The sequence below is a fragment of the Drosophila tropicalis genome, unplaced genomic scaffold, assembly GCF_018151085.1.
Source record: "Drosophila tropicalis isolate 14030-0801.00 unplaced genomic scaffold, ASM1815108v1 contig_593, whole genome shotgun sequence".
NCBI classification, from domain to species: Eukaryota; Metazoa; Arthropoda; class Insecta; order Diptera; family Drosophilidae; genus Drosophila; species Drosophila tropicalis.
The window spans coordinates 16,924,833-16,949,077 of record NW_027173070.1 but is presented as its reverse complement, the minus strand read 5'-3'; the positions used below and the strand labels follow the sequence as shown (position 1 = coordinate 16,949,077).

At 38.1% G+C, this 24,245-nt stretch overlaps 3 protein-coding genes across 5 annotated transcripts; 2 read left to right on the top strand and 1 right to left on the bottom strand.

Moving 5' to 3' along the window:
• Fs (Follistatin) lies at nucleotides 1–17,647 on the top strand. 2 transcript variants are annotated; one of them, XM_068289377.1, is made up of 9 exons: nucleotides 1–152; nucleotides 409–543; nucleotides 5,841–6,424; nucleotides 7,002–7,187; nucleotides 7,412–8,298; nucleotides 8,411–8,546; nucleotides 11,201–11,497; nucleotides 16,669–16,799; nucleotides 16,859–17,647. In XM_068289377.1, the coding sequence occupies exons 3-9, from the start codon at nucleotides 5,845–5,847 to the stop codon at nucleotides 16,979–16,981; spliced, it is 2,340 nt and encodes a 779-aa protein (XP_068145478.1). In that variant the 5' UTR covers nucleotides 1–152; nucleotides 409–543; nucleotides 5,841–5,844; the 3' UTR covers nucleotides 16,982–17,647. The 2 variants fall into 2 exon arrangements, with proteins under 2 accessions (XP_068145478.1, XP_068145477.1); XM_068289376.1 differs by having other exon boundaries at nucleotides 5,716–6,424; nucleotides 16,859–17,646.
• LOC137576333 (angiogenic factor with G patch and FHA domains 1) lies at nucleotides 16,578–24,245 on the bottom strand. Of its 2 annotated transcripts, none has more exons than XM_068289379.1 (10): nucleotides 23,882–24,245; nucleotides 23,719–23,815; nucleotides 19,895–20,031; nucleotides 19,587–19,682; nucleotides 18,915–19,338; nucleotides 18,352–18,834; nucleotides 18,167–18,290; nucleotides 18,001–18,106; nucleotides 17,732–17,942; nucleotides 16,578–16,977 (listed from the first exon to the last, which is right to left on the bottom strand). In XM_068289379.1, exons 1-9 carry the CDS (start codon nucleotides 24,119–24,121, stop codon nucleotides 17,778–17,780), a joined length of 1,872 nt encoding a protein of 623 aa, XP_068145480.1. In that variant the 5' UTR covers nucleotides 24,122–24,245; the 3' UTR covers nucleotides 16,578–16,977; nucleotides 17,732–17,777. The 2 variants fall into 2 exon arrangements, with proteins under 2 accessions (XP_068145480.1, XP_068145479.1); XM_068289378.1 differs by having other exon boundaries at nucleotides 16,578–16,974.
• Nucleotides 22,111–23,815, top strand: Hex-C (Hexokinase C). Its single transcript, XM_068289380.1, has one exon. The coding sequence runs from the start codon at nucleotides 22,269–22,271 to the stop codon at nucleotides 23,631–23,633; it is 1,365 nt and encodes a 454-aa protein (XP_068145481.1). The 5' UTR covers nucleotides 22,111–22,268; the 3' UTR covers nucleotides 23,634–23,815.

Sequence of the window (24,245 nt, the reverse complement as noted above, 5' to 3'; positions counted from 1 at the left end):
CATCAGACGGGGCGCACGTTCACCCACCAGAATCAGAGTCGTCTTAACCAAAAAAAACAAAATATACAACAAAAAAAAATTAAGAATTTAAAAAATAAAACCAACTAAAAATATTTCAAAAGTTATAACAAAAGGAAACCCCATCAAAAAAAGTAGTGCTTCCCTTTCCTCTTCCCCACACACACACACACACACACACACACACACACAAATTGAGTGAAAAGTGCTAGATACAAAAATTATAATATTAACAACAAAAAAAAAAAGTAATTAAATTTGTTTTTGCAAACTAAGCAAAAATTGTTTGTTCACCGGAAAAGAAAATTTCGTTTTTTTCTGGTTTTATTTATAAATTTATAATTCATTTTTTATTTATTTTTTTTACAACTTTTTGTTTAATATTTATAGTTGAAAAAGTGCATAAAAAATGACAATATAAAAAAAAAAAAGATTCAATGAATCAAAATCAAATCTAAAGCAAAAAAAAAAACGTTAAACTGATCACCAAGTGAAAACTTAACTAATTGTGTTTGATCAAAAGAGGTGAGAAGTTGCAAATTATATATATATTTAGACATTAACGTAATTAGTTAAGTCAATTGTTAACCCGATTTCAAGTTAAGCCAAGCCAAAAGCTAAGCAAAAGCCAATACATGAGCCTAATCCGTTTGTGGCAAAAAAATATTTCCACGTATAAGCAGCACACATCTTCCAGACAATAACAAAATTCTTGCATAGTTGACAACAGAAAAACAAAATACAAAAACAAAAAAACAAAAAACAGCAAAACAAAATATAACAACAACAACAACATATAAGAAACGATCGAAAAACTCAATAACAGCTCGGATTTCATGTGAGCCGATATTTATTTTCATTTGCTTTTTGGAGACGACTATGACGAGACTCTGAGACCTACAACTCCAATCGAGACTGGAACCGGGGACTAGAAGTGCAACAAACAATTCTAGCTGTCTGTCTGTTTGTCTATTTGATAAACAAAATAGGGAATTGTCAAGTATTTCACACGGTAAAGCGTGCGATTGCCATTTTTTGCCTAACTCAACAAAATTTCACTTAGATAGGAGACTTTAACTTTTAGTAGTTGAATATTAACACAAACTAATTTTAACTAGTTTGGCTGTGGAAATGAATTGTTAGCCTATCCCGGGCTTTATTTTGTCATTCTTTGGTACCACGTTGCGTATAAGTAATGCAAAAAATTTGAACGCGCGACTTTCGGGAAGTAAAGAAAAAAATAAACAGTAGCTCAAATGGATCTGCATATGCGTGACACTCTCTGTGTGTGTGTGTGTGTGTGTTGTGGGTGTGTTGTATCAGGCGAGCCTTCCCTTTCAGTGGCCAGTTGCCCGTCAGAGAGATAGTGCCATCATCAACATCAACATCATCTCGAATAGCATCGACAGCAGGCAAAAGGCAGCAGTCGAGCAGTCTGGCTGTGGTTTTCAGTTTCGACTTCTGTTTTTTTGCAAGTTGATTTGTTTGTTGGTTTATGTATATTTATTGAAAATTTACTGCTGCTGCTGCTGCTGTCATATGCAAATGCGTAAGTGGGCAGAGTGGAGTGGAAGAGTAGGAGGCATATGAAGGGGATACGTTCAGGCCCCCAAAAAGTCATTAATCTCACGCCAAAACTGACAAAACGCACACAGTTTACGTTTACTTTGGCCTTCCTTTCGATAATGCGAATGTTGCTGTTGTTGTTGTTGCTGATGATGATGAGTACGATGACGATGATGATGAGTTTGTTGAAAGGAATTTCCTGTTGTTCCTTTTTGGCGGCGAATGACAAACAGTTTCCTTAGAAGCTATAATGCCAAACGGTTTCAATTCGGTAACCAAATATCTTGACCCTTTTATAGACACATAAACACACACACACAGACACGCACACAGGCATCGAGATAGTTGGGACAGTGGGACATTGGGGACAGGGGACAAAGGACAGGAATGAAACACAGTTAAAACTGAGTTCCGCCTAACGACTACAACAACAATAACATCGTAAGCTAAAAATAACACAGGCTCTCAGTTTCAAGTCTACGCCTACAGCTGGCTGGCCTTCATCTGTTTCTTTTTCTGTTTCTGTGTCTGTGTCTGGGTTCCTCTCCGGTTATTGCGCAATCGCCACAGAAGTAGGAAGCAGCGTGAATGCCCCCAAAAAGAATGAGGCTGAGGGTTCAGAGAGGCCAGAGGCGAATCAGCTTATTCATGGAGGCAATTCACAACTTTTTAGTGTTAACTTCAATTCTTAGAATATCACAGAACACGAAAATCAAAATCAATTTTATTACAAATCCTTTTCATATGTTGAAGTTTCTCAGAATACTTTTCTATTTCAATTGATCAAATAATTTCAAAGATAAAATTATATGAAAAAGAAAACTCTTTTCTTGTTAACAACATTTAATTTAATAAAATACAATTGATTCATAGACTTAAATAATAGTTAACTTAGTGGACTCTTCAATATTGTCTCTTTTTTGGATTCTATAACTTTTGAACTAAGCCCAATATTGATTTGAAATCCATAGCCAAAGAAACTAATTGTATTCCTTTTTAAACGACAATTTGTATTACTTTTGCTCAAAATAAAATAAAGTTTAAGGCTTAAATTTAATTTTGTTTAAAATCCAAACGATTGAGTACTAAATATAAAGTTAATAAGGCAAAATGGTTTCGATTGGTTTACCTATTAATTTGTTATATGGACATGATGTCCTACATAGACATATTACTTAAAAATTTGTTTTTTATTAAATTATAATGAGTTTAGGAAAACTAAATTGAATAGCGCGAATTGGATGAAATCCTTGATTATTTTAATGCAGAATCATCAGTAACTAAACAACTTGTCTTGCGACATTCATTATGTTTATAAAAACCTTGTAAGTTCCCTGCAATGGACCATTTATCTAGCAGATCGATGATAGATGAAGTGATTTCTGTAGCACACATGAGAGTCAAAAATCGTCGTCAAGAATCTCGTTAAAAAAAGTATATGTTTTTAGCGAAAGCATCACATAAAGTTATCCTTGTAGAGATAATAAATTATTGATATCCCAAAAAATATTTAAACTTTGACTATGTAGTCCTTGCCGAAATGATACGAAGAGAGACATGGAACTCCTATATGTATATTACCTGGAATTTAATTTAGACTGCCAAATCCGATCCTGATCTTGAGTTAAGAAGGCAATGCTAAGTCTTATCTATTAGAAGTTAAATATGTTTCTCTCTGTGTCTCAATGAAGTCTGATTATATCTGTTATGATTTATGTTTTTGAAAATTTACCTACTTTAGGTAATATTTTTGTTTGTCTGCCTTTAAGCCCTTTTTACTGCTAGACATTAGATTATAGAAGATTGAATTTAATGTTGCTGGTGTTAATGAGTTAAAAGTTTAAATAAAAACATTGTGGTTCAAAAGAGGGAGAGGGAGAGAGAAAGATATATAAAGCGAAAGATGAAGCAATAACAGTGAAATTTAGCACCGCTTTAGTTAAAATTTCTGCTTCTTGGGGTTAAAATTATGCACTTGTTGCTGAAGTGCAACAGCAACAACAGAGAATGCAGCAGCAGCAGAGGATGCAATTCAATACAAACAAAAAATGCAGAAAGAAAGAAAAGAAAAGAAAACAAAAAAAAAAAACAGCATTTTGCAAAAATCCAGAATAAATGCCCAAAAACATAAAAACAGGTCTTTTTTCTTTTTCTTTATTTTTTGTAAGCGGCGGCCAACGGTCAAACTGCATCTTGAAAAAGGCATTCGCTTTGCCAGTATGAGTGTGTGTGTGTTGTTTGTGTGTGTGTGTATTTGTGTGTGCTGTTATTGAGTTTGGCAATGCAGTTGTTAAGCTTGCCACAGCTACTGCCTTGAATGCATTTTATGCCTTTTGCTTGCCCCGTTGCTGTGGCAGTGGCAGTGGCTGTTGTTGTTGCTGTTGCTGCTGCTGCTGCTGCTGTACTCCTTGCATTTTTTGGTTGCTGCCGTTGCTCTCTGATTGTTGTTGTTGCTGCTGTTAGTATTGTTCACCCAACCTACCAAAAGAATTTCAAGTATTCAATGGCATAACTTTAAGTACAGTAAAATCTACCACAAGTACGAGAAAGATATCCGATATATATATATATATATGTATATATATGTATATATCTGTAGCTAGACATAAATTTTTCATATACTTGTATAGCAACTTTAGTTGCAAATCAATAATAAACAAAAAATTGTGTTTTTGTCTAGACAAAATTATCGAAAATTTGTTGCCATATGTTATTGCCCCGTTCAGTGCCTCTCTCTCGCTCTCATTTACTGAGACAGGTAGTCGTGGAGAGAGGGGAAGGGTAGGGAAAAACCCACTGACTGGCACGAGGTATCTAAAAATAGCAGGAATGCAGCACCAAGTCCAACTCCAACTTCAGTACCATCAACCAACTCAAACTCCAATTCCAAGTGCAAGTGCGTGTAGTTGTTGCTGTTGTCTGGCGCGACAAGCCCGGACAGCCAGCCGGCTGACTGGCCGGCCAGCCGGCCGGCATGCCGGTTAACCTGGAAAGTGACTGCAGCAGTCAGACGAAGACGACAACGACAACGACCGTCATATAAAATGTCGCAAGGCATGTTAACGCAATAATTTTTGCAGTAGGTCATTAATTAATTTACAAGGAAATGACCAAAATTCGATGCATTAATTTTTTACTCTTAAACTTCAGACAGGGTTAAGTTGAACGTTTCTTTTTGTATTATTTTTTAGCCATTAGCAATGGTTGCCTCTCAAGGACGTTAGGCAAAAGTTGTTCTGGTTAAATTAGGCTACTTGAAAACATAAAAGTCACACTCCAGTCACGTTCCATTTTAGCTCTCTAAGCGGCAATTGTTGCATGTCTACTGTCTCTGCATATGTTTTCTTTGAGCACGTCCTTAATAACATGACGATGACACTGACAATAGCAGCAGCAGCAGCAACAACAACAACAACGAAAGCGCCAAAATAAAAACAAATGCCAAACTAGCAGGCCAAACAAACTGCAAGTCACAAACCAGCAGCAGGCAAAAAGACAGATAGACAGACATACAGGCAGACAGACAGGCAGGCAGGCAGGCAAGGTAGGCAGAGAGCTACGACATTCAGACAGACGTAGACAGAAGTAGACGCGGCTGCATAATGCGCCAAACCTACCAAAGCTTGTGGAACACCTGCCCCTGCCCCTACCACTGCCACAGACCCAGTCGATGTTGCTGCTGCAGACATCAGCAACAGGTTCTTTATTATTAGTAGTCGCATTCTGAAAACCGCCTGCTCAATGTCAACTCAACGTTTGAGACTTAATTGTTGCCTCTTTGACGTCGTTTTTTTCTCTCTCTCTCTCTGTCTCCCTCTCTCTCTGTTTCTTTTCTTTTTTTTTTTGGTTTTGTTTGTTGTTGTACAAAACATTCTTTGTGCTTGACTGGCGGTTCATGTTGTTGTTTTTGTTGTTACTGCTGTTGCATCATGTTGCTGCTGCTGCTGCTGTTGCCGTGCTGCCACTTGAGGCATGTGCTTCATTCAAGTGTCTTGGCCTGGCTTGTCCCTCCTAAGCATTTCAAATACGTTTTCGTGTATTCGTTGTTGTTATTTAATTGCAAATTTTCTCCTCTGCTTATCTTGGTATTTGTTTTTTTTTTTTTGTTTTTCCTTTTTTTCTGTCTTGCAGCCTTTTGCCTACAGCACAGCATCAAATCGCCTTGTCATGCCCCATCATCATCATCATCGTCTACTTCAGACAAACAGTCAGAACAATTTAACATTTCTAAAATCAAATTACAAATTCAAACGCAGAAATATGCTGACAATGCGCGCACTTCCTGTCCCGACGACAACGGAAGCGCGTACACCAAACCAATTAGCGGCAACATTGTCAAAGACGTCAGCAGCAGAAGCAGCATCAGCATCAGCAACAGCAACAGCAGCAGCAGCAGCACCATCACCAGCAACATCTACCACCAACAGTAGCCACAAATGTAGAACAATTCTAAGTTTATTTATAGCAATCGCATGGAACATTGTGCAAGAGTCGGCCAATTGCTTGCTCCAACAGGCCGGTCGCATTGATCGTGTTGCTATTCCCGATGATGCTGGCCATGACGTCAATACGGCCCCATTGAGACATCGTTGTACACGCATTGCTGGTACTGCTGACGACGCTAATGACAAGGTGTCAACGGCACGTGAACAGCCACAGCCACAGCAGCAGCAACAACTTGGGAACGACTACTTAGCTAGTTCTAGTCAGCCTTGCACGAGAACAACATCCGGACCAGGCCATCAACAGCAGCAACATCATCAATTGCAGTTGCACTCTGGACAGCCACTGATGACTTTGTTAATTGGATTGTTGCTACTAAACATAAGCCTGGCGGCAGGTAAGTTAATTTCACTCACTCACCCCCCCAAGAAAAAAAGAGATTGACCCAATATGCATATATATTTTTAAATGAGATGGCGCCAAAAGTAGCAGTTGCCTTACCCCGCCCCTTTTCAGTTTTTTGACTCACCATATGTGGCGTTCATTCGCCCCGAAAGGAAGAGAGATGAACTGAGCTGCGATTTAACGATAAAAAAAAAATGTGACACATTTTTTGTTTCTTCTTTTCATTTCTTACCCAAAATGTGACGCAATTTTTCATCATACACAAAGATTGTTGTTTGTTTATATCCCATGCCCATGTGGATCCATCACAACAACAACAACAAAAAATCAAAGATTGTGAGAAAGGGAAAAGACCCAAAAAAATGTGCGCAAAAAAATAAAAGCAAAATAAATATTAATTTAATCCCAATTTGCTGGGAATTTATTAGCAGGCAGGCAAAAAAGGCAAAATATGATTATGAAATATTTAGGAGCAGATGCCTTTAGACGGATCAGGGATTCTAATGAATCAATCAATCGGAATTGCTTAGTTAATATGTTTAAAATTTATCATTCTATAAATTCTATAGCTGGTACCTGCTGGCAAACGCATCTTGGCAGCGGTAAATGCAATCAAATCTTTTCAACAAATATCACCAAAACGGAATGCTGTGGCGCCAGTCAGACCTTCTCCTACACCGATCGAGAACTGAGCAGCGTTGAGTACTTCTTTGCGACGGCCATTGGAGGAGGCGTTGAGTGTGCACCGTGTATGGGTAAGTCGACGGGGTGGGTTGTGGAGTGCCGTGAAGTGGCACCAAGTGGAGTGCGGCGACTTGTCTGAAAGTGCTAATTTATGCAGCAGACAACTGCAACAGAAACTGCACGATGGCAACTAATAAATTATGCAATTTCAATTCAAAATGAAAAAAAAAAACAACAAAATAATAATAAATAAAAAACATTAATGTGCCTTTTACATTTTTCTTGGTTTTTGCAGAGAATTGCAAGAGCTTTAAATGTGGGCCAAATAAAAAGTGCGTCAAACGTAAGGGAAGGCCAAAATGTGTTTGTGCCCCCGAATGTGGAGCAGCACTGCGACGGAAGCAACAACAGGAGCAACAGTGGGGCAAAACTCAACGCGGTTCACGTAGTCTAAGTAGTGAAATTACAAACATCAATTTAGATATAAATGGCCCCAAACGCCAACGTAAACATAGCGATATCGCTGATAACCAAAGAAAATCAGAGCAAGAAAATTCAATGCCAATGCCAATGCCAATGCCACAGCGCCAGAGTCATAAAAAGGCGATGGGTGAAACAAAACATAGAAGACTTTTGATTATAGATAGCAGCAGCAGCAGCAGCAGCAGCGGCAGCAGCAGCAACGGCAGGGTCGAGATGAGGGGTTATGAAACGAGACGAAGGCATAGAAACAACCATGGCAAACACTTAACAAGATCAATGATGACAGGAGCCAATGACTCGACGCCTGCGCACCAAACGACTCAGTCTAGACACAAGTTAGCAAATGCTAATGAACCCGCCAACGACATTAATAGGCAACAACAACCACGCAGGCGCAACAACAACAACAACAACAGCAACAGCAACAAGAAGCATAACAAGGATCAGCGCATACGAATTGTGGCAGGCACATCAGCAGCAGCAACAGCAACAGCAGCAGCAGCCACCACATTGCTGACAGTAAATACCACAATGTCTGTGTCTGGGTCTGGGCCACATCGTCGTCGTCTGTATCAAAATGAACACGGAAGTGAAATGGCTGCGTCATCGGCCCAGGGCAACCATGGCCAAAGCCATAGCCACTTGGCTAATGCCGATGACTTGGCATTTCTGGGTGGAATTTACGAGCCTGTTGTATTGGTAGGTAGTAGTAGATCCAGGGCTCTTCCCCTCTCTGTTTCTCGGGCATATATGTATATAAAAACCATTGCATACTCCGAGGGGCAACATTAATTTAACTTATTTCCATTAGCAACAACAACAGCAACACTCGAATCCGGTTTGCGGCTCCGATGGACGCACCTACAACACCGAGTGCCAACTGCGCAAACGAGCCTGCCGTTCCAACAATGCCCAACTGGAGGTTGCCTATCGAGGGCACTGCAAAAGTGAGTACCACAAAACCAAAAATGGAAATTCCTTAAAGCTGCCCAAGGAAAATGTAACCATTGGAAATGAAATTCCATTTGGGTTTTCTTTTCTTTTTCTTTCGAATTATACAAAAGAAAACCAGTCGAGATCTATATTCAGTTTGGATAAGCTAGTTATTTAGTTAGTTAGTCGATTGGCTAGTTTAGTTTTGCTTGCGTGCCAAAATGTAACAGCTTGCCACAATTAGATTAGATGACAAATTATTGCACATTTCAATTACGGCCAACAACTTGTCGCCAATGGTGAAATAACAGACACCCCTCCTCCTGCCTCCCCACCGCCCACTTTACCCCTAAAGGCACCACATTCCCCCATTCCCCACATACCAAAACTGGCATAAGATCTCCTAAGCCTTAAGGAGTGAGTCGAACGATCGAAATGTTGTGTAATAATTTAATGATACAGGAAGCACTCGCAAACATGCTCAAATGATCAATAAAAGTAGAAGAGATGCAACAACAACAACAACAACAGCTAAATAAGAACAAGAAGAAGAACTTGTTGGATTAGACCCGCAAGCAGAAGCAACAGCAACAACAACAACAGCAATCTAACGATGGCGCGTGCCAACATCCAATGGAATGTTAGCAATCGATGCAACTAGGCAGTCAGTTCAGGCTATAGAAAGATCTTGAGATCTCTTTCTTACTCTCTCTCTCTCTCTCTCTCTCTCTTTCTGTCCGTCTTTGGCATGACCATCCATAGCCGATCATAAAAATGAATGCAATTATTTGTGAGTGTCACAGTTGGCGCCAAGGCGGATCAATAATAACCATAGCAATATGCCTCTGATAGTGTGTGTGTGTGTGTGTAATGATAAATTTCGACAGTTTATTGGCTAGAAAAGAAAAATATTTCTATGAGCATCATCTGAAATTGGCAAAGCAAAGAAAAAGTATAAGTATAAGGATACCCTTTAGTTAAACCCCCTTAAATGAAATTGAAATTTGAAATCAAAAACGAGCAATGACCTGATAATCTAATAATTCTATCATTTCTTAGTAGAATTATAGAAAAATAAATGAAACTAAATGCCTCCAGAAGTCCCACAAATTTTAGTTTTTGTGATATAGGACAGACCTCTAGATATAGATATGGCAAAACTCCCTGATTCCACCCTATTTCGTGTCCTGCGAGTTGAACTGCATCATTAGTTTTTTAAGTTCTCACGATAGTCATGAATTTGCTCTAATTTTGCTTCTAACTTCTAAGATATTCATTTTTTTTAAAAAACTTTCTTCCACAAAGTCTCTTAGAATTGAACAGGCTGCAAATGTTGGAAAGACATCTAGTTCCTATGTATATCCTTCCGTTCTGGAGCTTTATCTTTATACAGACAATTCTATATCAGCTTTATCGATTTGCCTAGACTTATTCGAATATTCTTTATCAACATTATTTTTAAAAATTAATTTAAAATATTACCAAAAGTCATCTAAAAATTAAATCTGAAACACATTTCGTTTTAGATATATTTTCAATTTATGATTATTTGTATTTTCCCTTCTATTTATTACAAAGAAATAACACACAAATTCTATCCGGGATGTTTAAATATTTTTCGAGATCGAAAGTGATGTCTTAGTTTCTCGTCTCCCCCTCGTCTTTGTTTGCTTATGCTTTTGTAGACTTGATTCGCTATCAAAACTTTGGCCTTTTATACTTACCATCCAACGAATGATGATTCTTTCAATATCAATTTCAAATTGTTTTAAAAATGAAATAGTTTTGGGTTTCATATCTATACAGGAAAGTGATTATGCGTTTAATATAGTTCCTACTAACTAGTCTGATTAAAGTCGCTGAAGGCCTTGATATTATTCGAGTCTCTAAAGGAAAAGTGGAAAAATACTTACACAGGTTTCCGAACGTTAGTAGCCAGGATCCATATCCATATAAAACTTCCTTTACAACTACACATTTCTTTTTGGTGTGGAAATAAAAAACATTTCTATTTACATTTTTTAATTGGTAAGGTAAAGACTTTCATGCCTTAAATAAAGAATTGTCCAATATATAGCAAAAGGTTTAAATATAACTAAAAGTGTGACATTATTCTTAGACATTTAAAAATTGTTAAAAAAAAGAACTTGAGCATTTTTGAAATCGCATTTTGTGGCTGTCAGAGTACTCCTTGGCTTCAGCTTCACAATCAGTGATCAGTGATTTTTCTATATAGTCTAAACTTAAAGGTTTTTGTTCCTTTAAACAAATTTCCGGTTATTTTTGAAAATAGTTTTTGTGGACATGTATGTCGAAGATAATAAAAGGGTAAAGCACTTAATTATTAATTCAGAGTTTTGCTTGTTTAGCATAGTGCTAATGTATCCTCACTTTCAGTGAGGGGTACTTTATATTAACGAAAACAAACCAAAAAGAAAACAACCCAAGATTTATTTATAGGCCCAATCAACGCCCATATGCGAATAAACAAAGTTGCAAGGTGCTACATGATTTTCGAAATATTTTTAGATAGATACCTGTCGAAAGGTTATACATATACATACATACTTTCTACAATTAGCACAATTTATGTTATACAATTTGCATGGATTTTTGGTAATGGCATTCTAATTAAATCATTGATTTTTGGTTATATTGATTTTTGCAGCTAGTTGTCATGGTGTTCAGTGTCTGAATGGACTAATGTGTGTAGAGGATCAGTATATGATGCCCCATTGCATATCCTGTAATATTGAGTGTCCCAGACATAATGAAAATCGAAATGACAATGATGATGATGATGATGAATTGGATTTGGATGGCTATGGCTACGATGGGGACTACGATGAGGAGCGTGCTGTGTGTGGTGTCGATGGCAAGACATATAGAAGCGCTTGTGATATAAATCGTATGATATGCAAAATTGGGCGTTCCATTGCTGTGGCATATCCGGGACCTTGTAGAGGTAAGTTTTGGCTTAACAAAAACTGGAAATCAATCAAATTTAATTGTTATGGAAAGTCAGTCAGTTGGGCAAATTGTTGACGACTTTTGCTGCAATTGTAATGCAATTGAATGTTGCTGTTGGTGGCGGCATCGAAGGCGACGGCGTCGGCGGCTGTGCAAATTTAACAACAATCAACACAGAACCGCAATTTTGCATTTGATTGACTTGACTTGGCTGAGAGTAGGACCGAGTTGAGTTGAGGTTTTCCAAGTCGAGTCGAGTGGCTGTTGTTGCTGCTGTTGTCTCGTCTGCAGCCAGCCAAGCCATATCAAGTTGCTCTCTCGGTCTCGGTATTTGACTGAAATTGCTACATTTGCTTATACGGCTCCATGATTGCCAGCAATTTGATTAGCCTCTCTGTCAGTTGCTATGGCATTGCCCCTACATTTTGCTCTACTTTGGTGCAAAGCCCGCGCGCATCCACATCGTCGTCGGCATAATTCATGCTTATAAATTTTGTGGTCACAATGCAATTGATCGACTCCGATTTCCAATTAATTACAATGCAAGCTACCAGAACCAGCAATACCAGCAGCTGCCTGCCGCTTGTACCGCCCGCCCACATTCATCTTGGTGCATCTCAACACAAGCCATTGCTAATTAAAGGCGTGGCGGGCGTATACCATTGTCGTACCATAATCAGAGATAGAGACCTCCAAAGATAGGAGGACAGAGAGAGACAACATGTTTAAGACTGCCCAAACTAGTTCAGTTTAGTGGGCCAGAGATTCTATGCTGGGCCCGGGGTAGACACGGGCGGTACACGGAGTCGTCTGAGGTGGCTGCAATTGCGTGCTAATTGCAGTGTTTTGTTGCAAATTACAACTTGTAATTAATGCTGACTGAGGAAAAAACAAAAAGGCAAGCCTCACAACCGTATGGCCAAAACAGAATGTTGCTGGTGTTCTGCAGCTGCCAATGAAATTCAACCAAAAGCTGTTTCAAACGATACACATTGCCAATAAGTCCATATTTCTTACATCTAAGCAATGCAGCAGCAACAGTAATAAAAACCTATAACTGATCGGCAATGATCAAATAAATTTTACACTAAACTAGTTGGTGATAACCAAAATGATATTCAAGTTGACCAAAACAAATTTCAATTCGTAAATGTCCCCAATTCTTCGCAATCAAAATATTGCGCATACTTAAGCTAAAAAAAGTTTAAGTAAACCGATAATACGGAGGGTAAATGCCCCCTAAGTGCATAAGCGGATTAAAATTGGGGAACCTTTGCCCCTTGATGTATGCAATATGCAATTGGATATTCATTGTTTTCATGATTGCTTTGAAGATTGTTATTTGAGCACAGTATTTTCCAGAAGTTGTTTAAATGCTTCAAAGGACGCAATCCTGGCTTGCTCATTGCATACTTTAAGGGGATAATATCTCCCACTTTACAGCCCTAGATCCGCCTATGCCTGAATTCTAAAAAAGATCCACTGTTTGCCGAGAAAAAATGAATATTAAAGGAAATCCTTAAAACAGCCGGAAATGGCCGTCTGAATACTTTAAAGAGACAACTTCAATTGCTGTAAATGGGAATTCATAATGCAATTTTATATATATATATTTAGTGGTAGAAAGTTTGATTTTCTTTAAAAACTTTTAATGGAATCTAAGTGAAAAATATTCATATTCTTGTGACATGTCTGAGGTTTGGCTTAAACCGAGTCTCGTCTGCTGATTCATGCAATTCATTCACAATTCGTAAATGTCTAAGCTGACGCCTTCTTGTTTTCCCCTTTTTATTTAATTGTCTGTCAGTCAGTGCGTGTCCCCGCAATTTCCCCATCAACTCCCCACCCATACTCGGTCCCCTGTTTGGGTACATGTAACTCATAAATTTTCTTAGGCAAGTCGCCTCAAAACAACATCGAGCTCTCCACTGAGCCAAGTTTCACGTATGCACACGGTAGCCGGATATTAAAATAAATTAAGATCATTAACAATTATTCACTTTTGCTTTTAGCGCACACACTTAGAGAGACAGTGACAGAGAGAGTGAGAGAGAGAATGTGCGTGTGTGCGTGCAGTTAGTTTGAATCTTAAAATGCAAGAGGAGACACCCGTCTGCATGGCCTTACGCCTTCCCTTCGGCTCTGTCTCTGTCCTAGCCAGCTTTCTTCCTCTTCCTTTTGAGCTTCCTTTCGCGAATTGTTGCTCACTTTTTCAAAATGATCGTCAGGCTGATAAAAACCTATGTATGTATGTGTGTGTGTGCGTGTTGGTTCTGTGTGTTTTTTTTCTTGAGTTTTTATCTTTATGGTTAGTAAGTTTATGGTTTTCGCATGTTTATTTGTTTTGTCTGCTTTCACATAAATATTTAGCGGCGATGCTGCGCGATCGAACCCTTTCTGAAACCCAAAAAAAAAAAAGAAGAAAAAAAATTGAAGGAAAAAGCAGCAGCAACAAGCAGAAAGAGCTGACCAGACCAGACCAGACCAGACCGGGAGAGAGAACCCAAGAAATATGACTACACGTACAGACCATTAAAACGCCAACCCAATCCCAGTCAGACCAGGCGACCCTCACTTTTTTGTCTGGGGTTTTGGGTTGGCTACACACACAACCAACCATCGTCTGGTCTGGAAGTTTACGATCGTATTAAAATCACCTTAAACAACACGCAACACGGGCCTCCAAACTCCACGAGACAGACAACGCAGCTAACGCAGACCCACAACGAACGAATCACCTGGACATGGACATGGACATGGAGATGGTCTTGCGTCTTGGGTCTCTTTGTCTTGGGACACAATGTTGCAATGTTGCAGCATGTTCCAAGATAGGGGGAAAGAAACAGGGCCAGGAATAGGGAGCTAGGGACAGGCAGCTGCCGTTGGCGTTGATTAAACCACGTCGACATAACAAATTACAGTTGGATGGGCATTGTGACGGCATTATCAAGAGATCCAGCCATTCAGCCATCCACCATCAGTTGCTCCACATGTATACCCAGTCACTACAAGCAACATATCCATCACAATCAACAAGTTGCAAAGGCGTTTCATTTCATTACATGTGCAAAAAGGAGCCCCAAAGCCAAATTGCCAAGTTGAAATTAATAAACTTTAACTGTTACGAATTGCCAGACGGTCGACCTTTCCTTTCATCCCAATCCCTGTCACCCCCCAGTCATACCTGTCCCTCTGTCACCCATTACCAAAGCAATTGCTCTGTACAATGCTCCAGGGGTTTTGCAACATTGTTGCCAAAGTCGAAGATCATGTTGACGATAAATGCCCGTGTGTATAAACACACACACACACATACATACGTGCAGAGACAGAGACTTTAGCCTGGTTGCGGTCTTGGCTTGGACTTGGGCTACCAGTCTTGCGCATGTGCGCAACTCTTAGGGCGTCTCTTCCTCTGCCCCTGCCTCTGTCTGTCTGTCCCTACGTTCGCAGCATTGCCCGTGGTGTGAATAATGTGCCAGCGTTGAAAATTGCAGTTCTGTAAATGCTGACAACAGCTGTAAATGGGCGCGCACTCACACACCGTTGGAGCTGGAGAATGGGGATCGGTATCAACTCCATGTAATGGCACACAACAAACACAAAAAGCTCATCTTAATACTGTCAGACGATTATAATTGAAAATTTTTTAACCACTTGTAATTAATTCTTAAAATTCAGACCTATAAGTTAATTACTACTTACCCACTTCAGGCAATAAATTAATGTGAATTCATTACTTTTGCTGGCTAACATTATCAAGATATTGCTGAAAGGTCATTTTATGGCTAAAACTAAATCGCTCAATATCTAGGACCTAGGACCTGGACATTTTTGGAACATCAATTCAATTCTTTCAATTAAATCTCTAAGTAGGGACTGAAGGTACTGATAAATAGTTAATTTGTTTTCCATTTTATAAAACGTTCTGTTATCTGAAGTTAAGGGATTCTATGACTTTCGGAATTCAGCTAAATGAATATATTTTTCCAATCAAAACGAAGATCACGCCAGTCATGTCTCATATCCTTTGGCTCAAGATCAATCTTACGATGAAGATTATTTCAAAGGCAAATTGAAGTCAATATATACTGCTGGGCAATACCATAACATTTTATTTAAAAGTTTTCTTTTGAAAACAATTGAAAATCGTTAATCTTGGTAAATTAATTAAGCTTTAGGTGTATAATTGTTTTAAAATTTTTAATTAGTTTCTAGAAAAAGGAATTTATGGGAAAACTTCATATTTTGTTAGTGGATATGACTCAATTGCAAGTACAAAAAAATGATTTCAGTACTGGGTGCGGGCTATTTTTTCAATCAATTTTGATTCGTTCTTTTCTCCTTTGCTAAGAACTAAGATTTAAAGTCTAAAGTTTAAAGTTTTACTTGTATCATCAGCAGACTTTGGTAAAAAAAACAATCCTAAACTAGTTGGGAATTGCAACTAAATGAAGAATAAAAAAGATTGGTTAAATCTACAAATCGAATTCCACCTTTTTGTGCATACCTTTAGGCGCTTTGAAAAAGATTAAAGCTTGAACAATCAGTAAAAACAGTACTTTAAAGATCACAGTTTATGAATTTTCACTATTCACCATTCTAAAGACTTTATTAAAAATGTATCTTTTACTTTGAAACATCTTTAAAGAATAAATTTCACATCTTAAGACTTGCAAACATAAATTAAAACACTTGATTTAAACTTTTTAACTGACGTTTTATGATACCCACCAACAAAACTAATAAACTTACTATTTAAATCATTAAAGAAAAGCTGATGGGGAATGGAGAGCATTGGTTTTGCTTTTTATTTCGATTTTAAACTTTAATTGTAGCAACAGTAAATATGTTGACTTAAAATATTAATTATCTATGAACTTTTTTTCCTAATGTCTTGAAAAATTAAGAGAAAATATATTCTCGTTACTCAAAATTTGTATAATTATTTCTGAAAGAAGTTGTTCTTAATATTATGTTTAATATATAGAACTCGCAACTAACTAAAATGTAGTTGCAAGAAAGTTCGAACATCTGTTTTACAGCTAAGAATTTATTTATATTTATTTACATATAGGCAAAAGGCCATTAAACTGAAATTGCCATACAAAACTTTGAAAAGAACTGACAGTAAAAATCATAAAAATTGTTTCTTCAATATTGCAGCGGACCGCGTCACCTGTGCGGATATCAAATGTGGCCCAAAGGACACATGCTTGGTGGATCTGCAGACCCAAATGCCGCGTTGTGTTTCCTGCCGCTACAAGTGCTCCAGGAAGCGGCAACAACAAAATGTGGTGAGTGAAAAATAGAAAACCTTTCATAAACTTAATATTTAATTTGATTGTTTATATAGCAAGTGCAGGTGGACAAAATTTGTGGATTCAATAACCACACGTACAATTCGTGGTGTGAAATGCGCAAGGATTCGTGTGCCACGGGCTATTTTATAGGTGTCAAGGCGCAAGGGAGCTGCTAAAGACAAAGAGAAGATAAAAGAGGAACAAGAAACATCAAATTAATTAGCATATATATATATATACATATATAGAATGCTCTAAAGGGTATTCCATACTATCCAACATCCAAAGATTCTCGTTGTGCGTTACATAACTTTCCACACATATATATATATACATATATATATATATAAATTATGGAATCTACATAAAGAAAATACATTTAGTAGTATTATCAACAACACACACATACATATACATATACAAACAGACACACACACTGACTCATATTATAAACATACTTATAACAAGTCCATCATTATTATTATCCCACACAAAACCATCTACGGCCAGAGAAACCACATATCTTAAGAGGCTTTTGTATTTTAACATAAACACATAATACTACAAATCTAGGCTATATAATTATTATATTAAACAATTTACAATTTAAATTAAAATTACAACAATTTGTTTGTTTATTCGGAGACACGCGAGAGAACGTGAAATATTTATTTAGATTTAGTATTTGATTATTATTATTATTACTTTATATGACGATTATTATTATTATTTAACTTTATCTTTTTTTTTTCTTTGTGTCTTTTGCCTGTTTATGAGCGAAGCTTAATTAATTAATTGACTGATAGCTTAACCTTATAGCAAGATTTTCTATATACACACACAATTATATAATATATAGAATATATATATATATGTACTTATATATATGTTTGAGTAATTGTTAATTAAATGTGTTTCAAACTTACATTCATAATTTGTTTGGTTTTAATCTATGAACGGAAATCTCTAAGGCTAATCGCTGTCATCGAACATATCTTTGGCCCTTTGATATCGTGCCTGGGTTATCTTCAGATTGGCCAGTTTGCGTTTATCCACTGGAGCAGAGCGTGCCATTGAGGCAGTCGTTGGTTCACTGTTGCCTAAGCCACTAGTACCCTCATTGCCCATCACATTGATCTAGAGGAAGAGGTATTTGTGGTTAAGTTATTTTTTTAATCATTACAACAATACTTACTGGAGCCAGCAATCCTGTACTGGCATTTGTTTTACCCAAGGTATCACCTTTCTGCCAACCCAATTTGCTTAACATTTTAAAACCTTTGTTCGAGCTGGCAATCTCACTGAAAAATTAAGGTCAATATATCAAAAAGTTGCCCTGAAATTGCATTCGATCAACTCACGTATTCACACAGGCCACTTCGGTCTTCTCTTTGTCCGTGCTGCTGCCCACTTTGATGCGTCTTGTGGCGGCGCGATCATTATAATTGGAATTCTGTTGGCCATTGCCGTTGGATTCAACGAATTCTATAGAAGAGAAATCATGTTTACAAACTCCTGATTAACTTTTCTTCATGGGGATACGCACTTTCATTTTCAAGGCCATATTTCTTTTGTAGCTTCTTAAGTTGTTCCTTGTGTGAGAGGACAGTCATTTGGGCATTTGTTGCCGCCTCCGCTGGGCCCGGAGTCTCTATTAGCAAACCGGGTTCACATAAGCCACAAGTGCTGTTGCCCTCATGGACATGACACAATAGTTTGGTTTGACCTATGACAATGTAACTGCCATGGACCAAATCCATTTGCTCACTGGACATTTTGGTGCCATTTAATATGGTACCATTGCGAGAGCCCATATCCCGACATTTATATATGCCCGGCTTGCTGTCATAATGGAATTTCAAATGGCACTTGCTCACATTGACATCCGGTATGATGACATCATGGGCTCCTTCGCGTCCCAATGAGCCACCCTTAAAGGTAATCAAATGAAGGCTGCCCACTTTTAAGGAATCCAAATTTGTCTCCTGAACCACAAGGCGTAACGAGGGCGGATATTTCTTGGCAATGTCTGCACGCAAAAGGATCATACATAAGAGACAGAAACATTTAAATAATTTGTGAGATAAAAACGCGAATTTCTGCTAGCACCTTGAAAACGTCCGCCTGCTTTGAATACTGGAACATCAGAGCTAGACTCGCTACTGCTGCCATCGCTATCGCTACTCGAATCCGAACTAGAGCTACTGCTGCTACTCGATTCTGAGAGCTCACCATCTTCGGCATCAGCATCAGGATTACGTTTGCTTCTTTTCTTGGTCTTGTGATGATGACGATGCTCTTTCTTATGTTTTTTGGACTTTTTACCGGCCTTCTTCTTGGATTTCTTTTTGGCCTTGCGCTTACTTTTGGCTGCACGTTCCTTAAGCTTTTGTTTCTCGCCCCTGATTTGCTTCAATTTAGCTTTGTCCGTTATGACGCCACCGAATTCATCGAATTCCACTTCAATATCATCAGCGTCGTCATCGTCGGCGTTCTGACCATTTGTCGCACCATTTGCGTCAAGATTATTTTCCTGAAATCAATGGAAAGAAAGGAAATCCGCGTTTTTATCGCACATTCTTAAGCTCATCTCTTACCTAATGCATTTCTACGCATTCGGTCTATGCTTAGTTTGTCAAATTGCGCTAAAAGTCTACTATATACGCATGGATCGAGGCGACTGCTCTGGGCGCCAGATAGGAAAAAAAGAATTGGTTTGTTTAAGATTAATTGTTTGAGAAAAAATGTATCAATTGTTTATGCCAATACATATAGACTTACCTGAACTTGAGCCTGCGAATGGAATTCATAAGAATTTTTTGCATGATCATAGCTATAATAGCAACCTGTATTCCCATCATAATATAGACCATATTCCTAGAAAGGAAGACAAAGAGACAGACCCCAAGAGAGCGAGAGAGAAAGATTAAATATTGCCATTCCGGGGGCATTTTGCTGTGTGGGCTCGTTCCCCTTGAGGCGATGATAACCTTTTTGAATGTCACAATGCATTTACGATGGAACATTGCAAACACACAACAAACGTCATAAAGATTACGTATGTAGGTAGGTATATAATAATTATTTACCGCATTATAGTAATAGCCAGTCTTGGGATCGTAGTACATTCCCGATGTCGGTTCATATACAAAATTGTTCAAATTCTCTGCATGTTTTGCCGCCTGACGCATTTCATCCACAAAACTAAAGGCATCCGTTTCGGAAACTGAAAAAAAAAAAAACAACAAAAATAAATCAAAACAAGAGCAAATGAACTTCGAATTCGAATTGAATGGGAAACCCATACTTATCTCTCACGCTCTTTGAAAGCACATGGGCCATAAAAATTACTACTATATATAGTACATTATATACATACGTCTATATATTTGCACAATATATGTATAATACAGACAGTGTTTAGAAGAGATTCTGCCAACTAGGTTACATCAACAACACAGACTCCAACCCAAGAGTGCAGGGTTTTGACGCATTTTTCTTATACAAAGAATTATTATCATCTAGATGGCATTTTTAGACCCCTAAGTAGAAGCAGAGGGCGTGATATATGATACTCACGTAGATACGTATGTATATATAGATAGGAGAGCTAGTTAAAAACGATTTCTTCTAATCATAGACATTATCTCTTTATGGACAACTGATGTTTTACGACCAACCAAATTGCGACCATAAGCGTTTTTTTTTTTTTCTACATTTTACGGAAATAAGCTCAAGAGTCTCTATAAATCTTATCTCTCTCTACAAGCCCATGCCGACAACGCGAAACAGGCACGCCCTTCAAACAGCCCCCCAAATAGAATCTATAATAAATGAAAGTGTTCAATTGGTAATAACTACATATAAGAAAGACGAAAAGCTCTTTCAATGTTTAGACAAATAAATGGGGGATTAAAGTTTATTACCTAATGAAAAAAATTCGCAAATGGAAGACCATATATACATATATAGACCAAATCGACGTAAATGGAACTAATTGTAGTTTATAAGGTGGGGATTTTTGGTTTTTAAAGCAAGTATCAAAATTTAATTATACAATTTAGAAGATAGAAATAGAATAGGTTCATTTACTCTATAGTATAAATTCTCGTCTTTCTTCGGTAAACTTTTTAATATAAATTATTAATAAATATGTTTATGATGATATGATTTTGTCATGATTTGAGGCCATAATCAGTTGCAAATATTAAACTTAAAATGGGTTAGAAAAGTGGTTTGAAAATGACTATTCGATTAAGTTAATAAGGTATGTATACACACATACATATTTGAGATTTTATGCGAAATTTCTCTTGCCATCTAATGTTCTTAACCCTAAAATCTTTTAGTAAATAACCATTTAGGTCTATAAATATAAATGTAAATAGTTAATTGCTTTTACTGTGAAATATCATGTATTACTTAATGGGGTAATAAATTACATTAAATGATATTAATACAATGAAAACGAAATGACAAAAATTAACAAATGTTCAAAGATTTCAAAAGAGTTAGATATTTATCTATTAAGATATTTTTAGGTTGAAAAAAGATGGCCAGAAATGTATTAAACATTTTTTTGTACTTGAAAATCAGATTTTAAAACTATAACAGTTAAGGAAAAAAAGACAAAAAACAAGATTACATCTAAAAAATGTCATAAATTGTAAATCTATATTAGATTCATGCCGATTTACTTGCTATTTTGAAGCAATATTCTTAAAAAAAAACAGATTTAGAAAATAAAATAATAAATTAATTAATTGACAAAATGATGCAGAGATTTCAGGAAAACTAAGTCCAAAGCAAGATTACAGACTAAATCGAAAATTGATTAAATTATGAAAAATGATCAGAATTGAAACCTTCAATTTTAGCCCCTCCCCCCACAACACTGCGTTTAGTTTCGGTTTTCTTTCGAATGTCGGCTATGCCCTTGTTTAGGGTAGAGAGACATTAGATAGAGGTGTTTGTTGGCAAATCAGGAGCTATCATCAGCAATTGACAAATTCAAAAGGCAAGTGTGATTAGCATACATCGTTTCATTTGTGTTTTTGTTATTTTTCACTAGATTGGTTGTTTTTTAATTACTAATTTAGCTACGCAACAGAAATGAAAAACGCCAGCAGCAGCAGCAGCATTTGTTGGATCTGGCCAGTTGGGTGTGTAGGTGAGGGAGAGATTGCACACTTGCTCTTTGTTGCTAGACTTTCTTACTAGATTTCTATTAACTTTTTGTAAGTCAAGGCAGAAAATTGCAGTGCAAATTTTGTTGTAGTTTGTGTTTTTTTTTTTTTAGTTTCTTATCGCCAACACAATCGACTTGGACTGGCCGCTAGGTGAAGGTGGCGGCGCCTATTTAGATTTCAAATTAGTCGTTACTCATCGTTCGAGGCAGTCGGAATCAAAGATTAGCCCCCAAATAAAACTAAAAAGCGGACAAACACAAACTACTAAAAAAATATGCTGGACACCGAAGTACGGGAACTTATGCAATCCTTTGTGCTCAGCGATTATCAGGTGCAAGAGGTTTATAGTCGTTTCTATGCGGAAATTAGCAAGGGATTGAAACGCTCGACAAACTCCCAGGCGACAACGAAATGTTTTCCCACCTACGTGCAGGATTTGCCGACAGGTGATGAGATTGGCAAGTATTTGGCATTGGATTTGGGTGGCACCAATTTCCGTGTCCTGCTTGTCTCGCTCAAGGGTCATCATGATGCTCTAGTGGAATTTCAGACCTATGCTGTGCCCAAGGATTTAATGGTTGGACCTGGAGTGGATCTATTCGATCATATAGCCGAATGTCTGGCCAAATTTGTGGCCAAACATGATATGAAAAATGCCTATTTACCCTTGGGATTCACTTTCTCATTTCCCTGTGTGCAAAAGGGTCTAAAAGAGGCAGTGCTTTCGAGATGGACCAAAGGTTTCAAGTGTCCCGGTGTGGCTGGCGAGGATGTGGGTCGTTTGCTGCATGAGGCCATTCAGAGGCGCGGCGATGTGGAAATCGCTGTGGTGGCCATCCTTAACGATACCACTGGTACCCTAATGTCGTGTGCTCATCGTAACGCTGACTGTAGAGTGGGAATCATTGTCGGAACGGGCTGCAATGCCTGCTATGTGGAGCATGTCGATCAAGTGGATCTACTCGATCATGAGTTCAAACGTGAGAAGAAGCAAGTCATTGTAAATTGTGAATGGGGAGCATTTGGTGAAGGTGGACAGTTGGATTTCGTACGCACGGAATATGATGTCACGATTGATAACAAATCAATTAATCCCGCTCAACAGCTCTTCGAGAAAATGACTTCGGGCATGTATCTGGGTGAGCTGGTGCGTCTGGTTTTAATACGAGGACTGCAGAAGAAGGCCGTCTTCAAGCTAAACCCAAGGCGAGAGGAATTTGCCACCATTCTGGAGGAAAATGAGAATATTTTCGAGACTCGTCACATATCGGAAATTGAGTCCGACACATTCCCCGAATTTGCCAATACAAGGCGGATTTGTAAGCAGCTCTTTGGCCTGGAGAAGGCTACTGTGGAAGATTGCCAGAAGCTCAAATATGTATGCGAATGTGTGTCCAAGCGGGCAGCCACTTTGGTGGCCATTGGGGCCAGCGGTTTAGTCAATAAGACCTTTGATCGCAAGGTTGTTGTGGGCATGGATGGCTCTGTCTATAGGTATCATCCCAAATTCGATGAGTACATACGCGAAACTATGCACAAATTGGTCAAACCGGACAAAACGTTCGATATCATGCTTTCGGAGGACGGATCCGGACGTGGTGCAGCACTGGTGGCAGCCGTGGCCAGTAAAACCAAATAGTTGTATAGTTATTAGTCAAATCAATAAATTGTTATCCCCTTTCCCAACACACACACACACACAATATTCGAAACTATCGACTCACGCTCTTTGGGGGTTTCGTCCTGTGGTTCTTGGTTCTCTTCTGGCTGCTTTTCCTGTTCTTTAGCCTTGGCAGGTTTAATCTCAGACTCCTTGGTCAACTGCGTAAATGAAAAGGAGTTCAATTGAAATTTTGTTTTGTACTAAAATCTCTTGAAGAATCTCACAAAAAATTTCAGCTTCTGCTTGTAGATGGCCAATTTGTTATCATATTTCCGTATGATTCCGTGTAGTTTCTCAATGTACATGTAAAGTTGCTTTTGCTCCAGAGCCTTCACATCCTCTATGGACTTGAGCTCTATGAAATCGTGATTGGATGTGTCCACGGGGGCTCCGTTGTTATCTTCGTCTGGCGCCGGCGCCGGCGGTACTGATGCTTCCGCATCATTAGCTTCATCCGTAGACATTGTGATGGTTATGCGAGGTGTTTGTATCACAGTTTAATCAGTTTTGAAAATAAACAAATTTCTGGAGAAACGAAATTCGGCGAAATGAATTTTTATAGTGCAATTTTTCCCCTTATTCAAGAAC